Raw genomic sequence first — 13,737 nt, forward strand, 5'->3', positions numbered from 1 at the left:
TTAAAATTTAAATTCAATTAATTAACATATAATGTATTATTTGTTTCAGGGGTACAGGTCTGTGAGTCATCAATCTTATATAACACCCAGTGCATCACATACCCTCCTTAATGTCCATCACCCAGTTACCCCATCCCCCCACCCACCTCCCCTCCAGCAACTCTGTTTCCTAAGATTGAGTCTCCTATGTTTTGTCTCCCTCTCTGGTTTCCTCTTGCTTAGTTTTTCCTCTCTTCCCCTATGATCTTTTGCCTTGTTTCTTACATTCCACATATCAGTGAGAACATTATGATAATTGTCTTTCTCTGAATGACTTATTTCTCTTGGCATAATACCCTCTACTTCCATCCATGTCACTGCAAATGGCAAGATTTCATTTTTTTGATGGCTGAGTAATAGTCCATTGCATATATCTACCACCTCATCTTTATCCATTCATCTGCTGATGGACATCTGGGCTCTTTCTACAGTTTGGCTATTGTGGACATTGCTGCTATAAACACTGGGGTGCAGGTGCCCCTTCGGATCGCTACATTTGTATCTTTGGGGTAATACCCAGTACTGCAATTGCTGGGTCATAGGGTAGCTCTATTTTCAACTTTTTGAGGAACCTCCACACTGTTTTCCAGAGGGGCTCTACCAGCTTGCATTCCCAGCAACAGTGTAGGACGGTTCCGCTTTCTCCACATCCTTGCCAACATCTGTTGTTTCCTGACTTGTTAATTTTAGCCATTCTGACAGGTGTGAGGTGATATCTCATTGTGGTTTGGATTTGTATTTCCCTGATGCCGAGGGATGTGGAGCACTTTTTCATGTGTCTGTTGGCCATTTGGATGTCTGTCTTCTTTGCAGAAATGTCTGTTCATAGCTCCCTCCTCACAGGAAATTCCAAGGATTTTAAGAGCTCTTTGCCAGGAACTGGGATGAAGACCAAATATATATTTCTCACTCTACATCACAACGCCACACCTTTATCAACAGAAGCTGGGCTAGCAACACAGACGGATCCCAGCCTACTCCATGCAAATCACTAAACGCCATTGTAATCAGATCCTTTCACCACCTGGAAGGCGTGAGGTAGGCCATCTGCATGTGACTTTACATATGGCTGCCCACAACAGAAATCACCCAGCAGCTGGCTCCCCTCCTGCCGCCCAGCACCCTAGCATGGAGCCCAGAGACTTAGAGGGGGATATGGGGGTAACTCCAGGGAGTGCTGCCCTAGAACCTCATGGTCGGCTTCACAGGCTATTCTAACCCTGGTCATAGACGAGGAAACAGAGCCGCTATGTGAAAGGGCCAGGAGGAGAATGGGACAGTTTGAATTCCTGTGAGGTACAAAGAATTGAGGACTGACTCTGAGGCGCCACAGGGTAGGGGAGAACCACAGACCCTGCTGGCTGTCCCTCTGCAAGCCCTGGGAGAAAACCAGCCCAAACAATCCCATTCAAAAATGGGCAAAAGACCTGAATAGATGTTGCTCCAAAAGGCACACACAAATGGCTAACAAGCGCATGAAAAGAGGTTCAAAATCCCTAATCATTAGGGAAAGAAAAACTATAAGGTACCACTTTACACCTGTAAGGATGGCTATTGTCCAAAACGAAACAAAAACAAAAACACAACAGAAAACAATAAGCGTTGGCAAGAATATGGAGAAATTGGAACACTTGAGCACTGTTGGTGGGAAGGTAAAACGGTGCAGCCACTTTAGAGAACAGTGTGGTGGTTCCTCAAAAAATTAAAAACAGAACTACCATATGATTCAGCAATTCCACTTCTGGGTGTTCACCCAAAAGATTTGAGAACAAAGACTCAGAGAGATATTCGTACACCTATGTTCACAGCAGCGTTATTCAGAACAGCTAAATCAGGGAAGCAATGCAAGTGTCCATTAAAGGATGAATGGATATGCAAAAATTATGTGTGTGTGTATATATATATATGCACAATGGAATATTATTCAGACTTACAGAAGAAAATTCTGCAGCCAACTACAACATGGGTGAACCTTGAGGACATTATGCCAAGAAGCCAGTCACAAAAAGACAAATAGTGTATGATTTCACTTTTAAGAAAGACTTAGAGAAATCAAAATCATAGACACAGAAAATAGAATGGGCTGCGAGAGGGAAAACGGGAAGTTAGTGTTTAATGGGTGGCGTTTCAGTTTTACAAGATGAAGAGCATTACGGAGATGATGGTGGGGATAGCTGCACAATGTAATGAATGTATTTAATTCCACTGAACTGTATACTTCAAAATGGTTAAGATGGTAAATTTCAGGTCATGTGTATTTTACCACATTAAAAAAAAATGGGGGAAAAAGAAAAAGAAAAAAAAAGTGGAGGTATCCTGAACTGAGCACAGGAGTGGATACAAAAAAGGAGGTTCAGGCCTATGGATAATGATAACTTATAATGAGCTGAACCGAAGAAACAAACATGCGCATTGAGATTTGCTGCAGGCCCAGTGGTGAGAACTAGTGAGTCATTTCTGGTTGTGGTTTCCGGCACATGAAGCACTCACAGGACACGAACAGATCATAAATTAAAGCTCAGCATCATTGGGGGCCTCTGGTGCCCTCTCCCCAATGGAAGCAGACACAGGGCCAGGCTGGCAGAGTCCTCCCTGGGAGCAGCCAGGAAATCAGGGCTGTGTCTGGGAATTCACCCTCCAGGGTCTGCTCTCCGCAGCTGGGGCCCCAACAGACACCATCCCCCTTCCTCGTAGGCAACTTCCACCTCCCACTAATGAGCCACTCGGGGCCAGCTCTTTGCAGGCAACTGAAACAACTTGCAGAGAATATCGAAAGAGAGGCTCATCCCACTTCCCAGCACATTTCCCCGGACTCTGCTCTCCTCAGGGGATCAGGGACTACTCCATGTCATGGCCATTGCAATGAGATGTCTTCCAGTTTCATGGAATCATCTCCCTCCAACTCGTGCTTCAAGAGTCTTCTCCAAGGATAGCCTGGTACCATCTCTTAGGAGCTGAAGCCTTTCCCTGATTATTGCAAATCACTGTCCTGCCTATAGTATCTTGTCTCCATGTGCTTGAGGGTAGAAGCTAAACTTCACATGGACTTTTGTCTTCACAGTGTCAGCTGGCCTTCAGCAAATGCCTTTGTTCCAGCCACTGACCTTCTGTCGTATTTACCTTTTGTCAATGAAAGCCGGTGTTGTCTAACTGATGAACTCTGAACCCTAATAAATCCAGTTATCTCGACTGACTTTTCATGTGTGAGCCACACAGAGGTCATCAAGGTCTTGCCAAACACGTTTTCAGAACAGGCCATCTTTTATTTGCTCGAAACTTCTGGCATATCATGTTGAGAGTCAAAAACTACTGGGTCAGGCTCGTTGTAATTTTTAAATGTGAGATACAAGTGATATTTCGGTACAACCCTGCCTTTGTTTTTTGATATATTTGCCAAGAAAGATGCAGACCATTTGTTTTCTTTCATAGGGCTTTGTATATAGACAAATAAATCACTTTTGAGCCAAGTTACGGGAGTGCAATCCAGACTTCCCATAACCAATGCTCATATACAACCTGCCATTTAATACCTTTCAGAATTAGGTGGAAAGAGCAGTTTCCGGAAATTGTAGGCAGAGACATAACATGAGGCCAGGGTTGATTTTATGTGGCATTCCAACCATTTACATATGGGAAGCTATGCTCTCTTCCCAACAAGGACGAAAGCAGTGTGAATGCAGGCCTATCCCCTTCCACTTCTCTCTCCTGTAGAACCTGGAACAGTCCCTATCATACACCAGTGGTCCAATAAATACAGAGAAGGAATGTTGGCAATTAAACCAAGAACATCAATTTACAACTGGCACGGGTGAGGCTGGAAAGATGTGGGACACGGAGTCCCGGGCTCTGCTCTGGTATGGACCCTGGTACCTCCCTCAGCATAATCACAGATATCATCAGGATGACTGCCAAGATCATATCCAGCACCCAACCATCCCACCACCCCAAAGACAACATGGAGATTAGGAACCTTAATCCCCAAACACTCAGAAGCACCATGACACAGGCTACTGTCTGAACTCTGTTTTCTGGCATTTTCCACCCCATCACATCACGGATGGTTCTCCAACATCTTGTGCCAGTCTAACCAACCTCTCAAATATATAGTCAGAATAATCAATGGATAAGATGGGTCTGCTCCAGATTAGGACCTAGATCTGTCAACTCTCTTTCAGTCCTTTGATGAAGGCAAAATAGGGCAGAGAGTACTGAGGAAGGACGTGGCCAGCCCTCTTCAGGGAATGTGCATCTATGGAGGCCCACACTCCAGCTGGGGCTTGAGCTAACCTGGAAGATTCCCAACAGGAAATGCTCTTACGTCCCTGACCTACAATATGAATGCAATCCTCTTTCTTTCCATTTTAGCCCCTGGGATAGGTGATTTGTTTGTGATCTGCAGAACATGGACAAATTCCCTGTGGATTGCCTGTAATCAGGAGCTTTGGGCGTTCGCTTTGGTGGGAACCATAAAATCCCTACACATCTATAGAAGGGACAGTGTTCCAGCCCAGAGGGTAAGAGAACAGACCATGCTGCTCCGGACCCCAGGTATTGTCCCCACGCCCCAGAGCAGTGAGATTTGGGTAGGTTGCTACCCGTAAATCCACAAGCATACTTCCCAGCCTTGCTCATCTTTGGCTCTAATTATCCATGGGGTGATCACACTTGCCGTCTGACCCACTTACTTCAGAGGGCTACAGAAAGGTAAGTCAGGTCATGTAGAGGGCAAGTCTTCATACACTTGAATGAACATAACTTTTTTTTTAAAGATTTTATTTATTTATTTGAAAGAGAGAGAGCAAGCAGGGGGAGGAGCAGAGGGAGAGAAACAAGCAGACTCCCTGCTGAGTGTGAAGCCCAACATGGGGCTCGATCCTACAACTCCGAGACCATGATCTGAGCTGAAATTAAGAGGGGGATACTTAACCGACTGAGCCACCCAGGCACCCCTGAATCAACATAACTCTTTTAGATATTGTCGAATCATGGCCTGAGAATGCTATCAATTAACCCCATTAGAAACTACAAAGTGCAAAATTTAGTCACACCAGTAAGTCACACGGTGGCTTTATGTCCAAACTCGCTCAGGCAACTGCGGGTCCCACATTCCCAAACCAGGACCTCACCTTCTGCACAATGGCATGATCGTCACGCCCCACAGTCCCACAAATAAGACCTCGGGATCACCCTAAATTCCTAATTTATAGAAATTTTTAACTTAAGGAGGGCACGTATTGCATGGTGCACTGGGTGTTATACACAACTAATGAATCATCGAACTTTACATCGGAAACCAGGGATGTACTGTATGGTGACTAACATAATATAATAAAAAAATTAAAATAAAAAAAAAGAAATTTTTAACCGAAGGGTTCAAAGAGAAGCTGGCTGCTCTGGGAAGGAGCAGGTGCCCACCGAGGGGGAGCACATAGTGGGAGCGCTATCACTTCCAGAGGGGCTCCAGGCAAGTTTCTCCTGTAGGTGGGAAGCTGCATCAATCCATCCACCTGCCACAGCCCTGCTGCCCTTGCTCTGCTCCAGGTGGGGCTGTCATGGAGTCTGCCGCCAGTCCTGGAGGAGACAAGTGAAGGCCAGAGCTGCAATCTAGGGAAGGAATTAAGATGAGCACAGGCAGCCAGGTGAGACCAGCAGAAGCTGGAACGGAGGAGAAGCTCAGACACAGACACCCTGGATGTGAGGTTAGCATATTCATATGTGGTGCACACGACCTTTCATCTAACAGCTCCTCTAAGTGCGGGGAGGGTCTGGCTTCCGGGTTTCCATCTGTCAGCATTCTGCAGGACATCTGATCTGGTTCTGAGGAAAGGGTGTAGCAGCTCTATTGAGAGCTGCCACCCACTGACTTCCACATGACATGGAAGGACTGTGCCAGGCACTTTCATTCACCCTCTCCCTCATCCTCACAGGTCATCCCCGTTGTGCAGAGGAGGAAACTGAGAAAAAGCAATTAAATCCACTTCAAAACGAAAGGTGACCCAAAGCATCAGTGTCACCTGTCTTGCCCAGTGAGAGCAGAGAATTCTAAAGAATGGGACATGGGTCCACATGGTGCAAAGTCCTACACGAACAGAACGGATTTTTGATGTTTCCATTTAAGGCTCCTGAACCAAACACTAGGCAATGTGGAATTTAAAAGAAAAATTTTGAAAAGGCCATCTTTATTGTCTTACATTTCCCAGTGTTCTCCCCCAAAGACCAGGCACCATTTTCCCATTGCACCATGAGTTCCCAACACATCTCAATGCTACTCCCCGTTGGCTTTCAACATATCAATTTTAGAGTTTAGTAAGTGCTTTCTGGATGGCAGTAGTGTTCCCAGAATACAGGGTCTGTTCCCTTCTCTGGTGGCCCCACAGGGACGCGATGAGTGTTCCACAGGCACCTGACTGATGATGGCGTGAGCAGATGGATGAAAGTCTCCTCATTTCATCCCTTTCTGCCATTTTGCTTTATTTCAAGTTATATGAAAGTAGCTGCAGATGTCCCATAAGACTCCATGGTACAGATCAAATCCCACAATACAAAGCATGATTACAACACAAATTCCCTATAGAACATGATGGGACCAAGGAACTACCGGATGATCCAGTCGTTGCCAGAAATTTCTATTACAAAAAAATTCAGCCACATCCTTAAAATTGGTCATAATGAGGCCAAAATTAGTCTTGAGAAATTGTATCTAATGTTAAAATTTTGGTAAAGAAATCATTCAAAGCCAACGGGTAGATAAATTACTCTGACTTATCTGCTACATGAAGCGTGAAGTAGCGACCAAGAGGACAAGGACAAGGACGGGGTAAAAAGCGGACAATGATAGGTTAAGGTCCTGAATAAGTACTTCATTTGGTTTTCTGTTTAAAATGTTGTAGACACGAACAACTCTGCACCTAAAATCAAAGTAAGATTTCCATAACCAACTGAGCTTTGCACAAATTCTTCATCCCAGCTTTCAAAAATCCTTCAGAATTTAGACTGCCTGGGGGTAAGGCAATCTTGAGAAATGATGGCTTCTAGAAGATTCTAGAGAGAATGGCATATGGAAAGTGAGTAGACTTTTCCCAAGTGATTCCAGGGGTTAGAACAGGGGACAACCGTGGTGGTAAAAAGCAGCTAACACAGGGAAGCCTGGAGAGGAAGACCACTAGCTCTGCCACTCCAGGGATGTCACTTAGCTCTGCTGTGCATCCCCTGCCTCACGTGGAACAGGGACACTTATAAAATGACTGCAGAGGAGGGCTCTGAGGGATACCAGAGGCATCTGTGTACAGCCCTAAGCACAAGCAGTGCTCAGTGAGTTGTTAGCTGGTCGCCTTCCCCAGCTGACTGCTGCCGGCCAAGAATGAGAATCCAATGTCTCCAGGTTGGCTGATTTTTCAAGAAGAGGCAGAATCCAGATTTTATACGAAATCCTTGATTTTTTCAAAGATTGATTGATTGATTGATTGATTGATTTGAGAAAGAGGGAGAAGCAGGCTCCCCACTGAGCAGGGAGCCCGATGCAGGACTCGATCCCAGGACCCTGGGATCATGACCTGAGCCGAAGGCAGATGCTTAACCAACTGAGCCACCCAGGCTCAGTAATCCTTGATTTTTAAAATGTCAGCAAATAGGAAATTTCTTGTAGACCACTAAGGGTCTAAACCAAGTAAATATAGCTGCAGGCAGTGTCTGGTTTGTTCCTCTGGTCTACAGTGGTCATAAGTCCTGGATCACATGGACCAGATACACAATTCCTCCTCATTCATATAGTTGAGGAAATTCCTGTTGGCATGGGACCTTGGGCTTGCCTATGACTTGACCCTGCCTGCCTTTCACTCTGCTCACTTAGAAACACCTGTGGGGATGCCTGCGTGGCTCAGTCGGTTAAGCATCTACCTTTAGCTCAAGTCATGATCCCAGGGTCCTGGGTTCAAGCCCAGTGTTGGGCTCCCTGCTCCACTGGGGAGTCTGCTTCTTCCTTGCCTGCTCTCTCTCTAAATAAATATAAGCTTTAAAAAAAAGAATGAAAGAAAGAAACACCTGCAATTTATGCTATAAGCCACAATTTTCTTTGCTAAATGCATTCATTAATCACAACAAAACATTTCTCATTCAGCATGGTGTCCACATATTTTCTACAGTCGATTTTGGTGTAAACTACATTTGTGAGAGTTCATTCTCCTATTTGACAACTGTGCTGAGGACTGACCATGTGCTGTGGATTGTCCCGGGCACTGGGTACACGACAGAGAATGGCGTGGACACAGCCCTGTTCTCAGGGAGGCACTGCCTCATGGGGAAAACCCACCATAAACTAGTTAACAAATGACACAACTTCAATCAGCCATGTGAAGGTCCGGGTGGAGAGCAATGCCAGGCTGAGAACAGCATGTACAAAGGCTCCATTCCGAGGCAGGAAGGGCATGCAGTCCCATGCGGCTGGCAGGACGTGCAGTCAGAGAAGTAGGCAAGAACCAGGGCAGGAATTGAGGTCAAAGATTCAATGTCACTGCCCTCAGTATGCAGCACCAGAGGAACGAGGAGGGTCCTCTGTATTGGGATGGGTGAGGCACAGGCTCCGGGTTCAGACTGAGGGTTCACAGTCGCCTATGCCACTTCCAACCCACGTGGTCTTGAGCAAACTACATACTCGGAGTCTCAGCTATTTCATCTGAAAAGTAGGAATCATAAAAGCGCCTATTTTGTGGGTATTAAGAGAGATCGTGCACATAAAGTCCTTAGCACGCAATATGCACTTGATTAAAAAGCAGCAATTACTCTCCGTACAAAACTGTTTGTGTATCTGATCACAAATGACCTTTGATCTGATTTTTCACATACAGCAAGACCAGGCTCTGCTGGGATTGTGTTGTCCCCCTCGTGTGTGCAGCCTGTCACCACCCCGAGCCACAGTGGGATGTCCAGGGGGAAGGAGAACGGGACAGGAGTCAGCGAGTTCCTCCTGCTTGGCATCACCAGTGACCCAGAGCAGCGGCAAGTCCTCTTTTGGCTCTTCCTGTGTACATACCTGGTCACCGTGGCTGGGAACACACTCATCATCCTGGTCATTGGCTCCAATCCCTGCCTGCACACCCCCATGTACTTCTTCCTTACCAATCTCTCCTTTGTGGACATCTGCTTCACCACCAACCTGATCCCCAAGCTGTTGGTCAGCCACGTAGCAGGAACGTGGACTATCTCTTACCCCCACTGCTTGACCCAGATGTACTTCCTCATCTCCTTTGCCAACCTGGACACCTTGCTGCTGGCGGCCATGGCACTGGACCGTTACGTGGCCATCTGCAAGCCCCTACAGTACCACACCATCATCACCCCCCAGCTCTGTAGGGGACTGACTGCACTCATGTGGACGAGCGCGGGCCTCATCTCCCTACTCCACACACTCCTCATGAACAGACTGACCTTCTGCTCCTCCGCCCGGGGGATCTCACACTTCTACTGCGACGCCTACCTGCTGATGAAGATTGCCTGCTCAGACACGCACATCAATCAGCGCGTGTTCCTGGGCGCCGTGGTCCTGTTTGTGGCCCCCTGTGTGCTCATTGTGGTCTCCTACGTCCGCATAGCTGCAGCCATCCTCCGGATCGCCTCCACCCCAGGAAGGCGCAAGGCATTTTCCACATGCAGTTCCCATCTGTCTGTGGTCACCCTGTTCTATGGAACTGTCCTGGGGGTATACATACGACCCCCCAACTCCTTCTCGGCCCAGGACACAGTAGCAACCATCATGTACACAGTGGTGACCCCCGTGCTAAACCCATTCATCTACAGCCTGAGGAACCAGGACATGAAGAAGGCTGTAAGAAGACTCTTCAGCAGGGGCTCCAAATCCTCTTAGCAGTGATGAGCACCAGGCTGATATCCGGAGAGGTCCAGGATGTCAGGAAATGAAACACAATTCCACCATCGCCTCACCCACCCCCACTTCCACACCCTGACAGATTATTTTCTGAGAAGAAGCCTGAAATTAGAGGACTTTTAAATGTATTCTATCTCTGAGAAACTTGGGCTCCTTCCAGCTCTCCCCTCCATCATCTCTAGAGTGGTGCTATCATCCTCATGCTTCTAAGATGGCTGCTGGGGCTCCATTCATCTCTTCCTGTCCCAGGCAGGCAGGAGGAAGACAGCAGAGCCAAAAGACTTGCCACTTGCAAGGGCTCTCTCAGAAGCCCCACACAGCTGCTTCTGTTCATTTCTCAAAGGTCTCCCCCTAATTGCAAGGCAGGCTGGGAAATGTAGCTGTTATTTTTTGCTGTTGCTGTTGTTTTGGTTAAGCTTAAACATGCCACCACCTCCACTAAATAGTTCTCTTAGAAAGGAAAAGGGGATGAATAATGGACAGACAATGGGCAGGTGTGCAATGACACTCAAAACTTATTTTGCCACATCTTATAGATATGAAGCGACATAGTTATTTCAGGAAAATAAACCTGTGTTTTATACATTGATCCCCTCTGGACTGGGACTGTGTGTCGGGAGAAACGCCTGATATGCTCCCACACTGCGGAGGCTATGATATTAGCAGAAGGATCTCACAATTCTCCTACACATCAGGGTGAGGTCCTCCTGTGCGGTGCACAGCAGTATGAGTAAAAAGAGAGTTTGTGGTATTCACTTATTGTGAGACTTTAGTTTTTCCCAAGGACTTGGTTCATATTTCATCTTGAATGTTTTTTGCATTGTGGAAAATTAATATTGGAAGTATATAAATTTATAAAAGAAAACCTCATTTAAAATGGAGTGGGGGTGGTGCGTCTAAGTGGCTCAGTCGGTTAAGTGTCAGACTCTTGATCTCAGCTCAGATCCTAATTTTGGTGTTGTGAGTTCAAGCTCCACACTGGGCTGCGCTCTGGGCATGGAGCCCACTTTAAAAAAAATGGGAGTCAGGAGGCCAGCAGGGGGAGCTCTCACACCCTACACTCGTGGTCAATTGCAGCCCCTACTACTTTAGCTACTACTTTACAGGCAGCAGGAGGAAGAAAGGTTTTCCTCCTCCCCTAGCAACAGCCCAGCCAATGAGAGACTGTCACAGCTCAGCCAAGGAGAAGCCACCATATTTCCAACTCCCAGTTTAACCCAACGGACTTTTTGTTTACAACAGTCCCTTCCAACTCCCTCTTTTCTCTATAAAATAACATTCCTCTCCTTTGTTCCCCGGACTCGCCTATGGTTTTGCCATAGCTTGCTTGTCCCAAATTGCAATTCTCTACTCTGTTATACCCATTTTTGCTGGGAAACTAACCACCAGTTTTATTTTTAAATAGGAGAAAGTTCATATTGTTCAAACTTTGCACAATATTATATTGATATACATGTATGTTAAAATAAAGCATGAAGTATTTTAAATAAATAGGCCAATAAAGCTTTTAGAATCCAGTGTTAACAGATAGGTTTTTTTTTTTAAGATTATATTTATTTACTTGAGAGAGCGAGACATTGAGAGGGAGAGAGAGTGTGTGTGTAAGCGCGGTGAGGGTGAGGGACAAGCAGACTCAACACGGAGCAGGGAGCCCTACTGCTGGATCCCAGACCAGGAGATCATGACCTGAGCCAAAATCAAGAGTCTGTTGCTTAACCGGCTGAGCCACCCAGGTGCCTCCACAACAGATAGGTTATAAAAGGCCAAGACCTAGAACATGCTTCTAGGCTCAACATACAAATTATTGGTGACCTGACTGCATAAGACTTCTTTACAGAAAAATTAATAGAATGAAAGCCCACCACAGAAGTGAAAAGATGAATGACAAGAAAGAACATGTGCAAGTTCCATGACAGAAGGTTATCTCTCTCTCACACACACACACACACACACACACACACACACAAAATGGCAGAGGACAGCAACAGTAATAAGAAAACACAGTCATCTTCCATAGTCTTGGCCTCTGTTGAGAGAGCTGATCCATACTTCTTTCAAAACTCCTTTCAAAACTTGGCCACACCTAGTGTTCTCGAACGGAACAGGCCTTCTCATCTGTTTCAATATAGATAGGCTGAGAGTCTTCCAAACCTTTACATTCCCTTTCTTTTTGCTTAACGATAACATCTTCACAAGATACAACTATCCTGCTTACAAAGCAAAATGCCACCAATCCCTTCCCCAGAAAATGAGGTAAACTCCCCCAGTGGTGTTTCCTCTCGATATCCCACAGCTTAAATACGATGATGTAAAATTAATCAATATTGACACAAAGTCAGTAATCCTATGTTACGTGATAAGAGAATAAGGGAATTAAGAGAACACAGATATTTCCTTAATATATGTGTGTATATACAAACATATTAGTAACAAAATAAGAAGGAAATACTCATGACGAGTATAGAAGTTCTGCTCACTGGAAAGATTTCTTTTCACCACTGTCCTTCAGGGACATCCCAGAGAGAGGCGGTAGTCTGCAGCTGTCCACCTACAGGTGGTGCATGCTTATGGTGCAGAATCATCTGGAAAGCAGGCCAGAATGTAAAAATTTACTATATGACAAAGATGACAATTCTAATTAGCGAAGGAAAAAGAGATTATTTAACAAAGATTCTTAGGAAAACTGGCAATCTAAATTTAAGTAAAAAGCATTTATTTTTATCTCATAACAAAATTCTGGATGGACTGAAAAGTGACGAGTAAGAAGTAAAACCAAAGAAGTCCTAGAATACGATATATGTGAACATCTTCAGGGAAGGCCATTTTAAGCATGTCACCAAATCTGAAAGCACAAAAGAAAGGAATTGATCTAATGACATAAACATTTAAAAATGAAATGTTTGCAAAATGTTACAAACTGAAACTGTGCTCATTAAAAGATAATCCTGGGGCGCCTGGGGGGCTCAGTCAGTTGAGTGTTGGACTTTTGATTTCAGCTCAGGTCATGATCTCAGGGTTGTGAGATCAAGTCCTGCATCTGCTTGTCCCTCTCCCTCTTCTCCTTCCCCCATTCGTTCTCTCTCTCTTTAAAATAAATGTGGTTTAAAAAAAAAAAGCTTTAAAAAAATAATTCTGTTGGCCCCTTAGCCCTGCGCCTAGTAATCACAATTCTACTTTGTCCCTATCATTTGATTATTCTAGGAACCTCATATAAGGGGAATCATACAACATTTGTCCTTTTGTTTCTGGTTTATTTCACAGAGCATGACGTCTTCGGGTTCATCCACATTATGGCATGTATCAAAATTCCATTCTTTTCAAGGCAGAATCATATTCCGTTGTACGTGTATCCCATATTTTGTCTATCCATTCATCTATGGATGGATGTCTGAATTGTCTCTACCTTTTGGCTATTGTGAATAATGCTGCTATGAACTCCGGTATCTTTTCTAGCCCCTACTTTCAATTCTTTGGAGTACATACCAAGAAGTGAAATTTCTGGACCATCTGATAATTCTGCTTAATTTTGGGGGGAACCCCTAGACTTTTCCACAGTGGCTGCGCCATTTTATACTCCCACCAGCAGCACACACAGGCTCCAATTTCTCCCCATACTGGTGAACACTTGCTGTGTCCTTTTCTTTTTGTGGCAGTCATTGGAAAGGCTGTGAAGTAGTAAAAGAGGTCTTCCACCACCTCCATTTCAACCTCAAACTTTCCAAGTGATTAAGTTCTTCTCTCCATCTTATCTCTGGCCAAAGACCCTGCAGCCGAGGCATTCCCCTGATGGGAGCAAGACGACCCCCTCAAGCAATAAG

General features: G+C 45.3%; 1 protein-coding gene across 3 annotated transcripts in view; it reads left to right on the forward strand.

Moving 5' to 3' along the window:
• LOC100467747 (olfactory receptor 1D2) overlaps positions 1-10,078 on the forward strand; it is a 59,010-nt gene extending 48,932 nt beyond the window's left edge. For 2 of the 3 annotated variants that reach the window (XM_034655864.1, XM_019801715.2), the window contains one exon: positions 8,883-10,078. In XM_034655864.1, the coding sequence (XP_034511755.1) occupies positions 8,883-9,898 (1,016 nt within the window). In that variant the 3' untranslated portion in view covers positions 9,899-10,078. Of the gene's footprint in view, positions 1-4,510; positions 4,554-8,882 lie in introns of those variants that run through there. The other variant, XM_019801722.2, reaches the window with a different exon arrangement.
• Positions 10,079-13,737: the final 3,659 nt, after the last annotated feature.

The sequence above is a fragment of the Ailuropoda melanoleuca genome, chromosome 3 (assembly GCF_002007445.2).
Source record: "Ailuropoda melanoleuca isolate Jingjing chromosome 3, ASM200744v2, whole genome shotgun sequence".
Classification (NCBI taxonomy): Eukaryota; Metazoa; Chordata; class Mammalia; order Carnivora; family Ursidae; genus Ailuropoda; species Ailuropoda melanoleuca.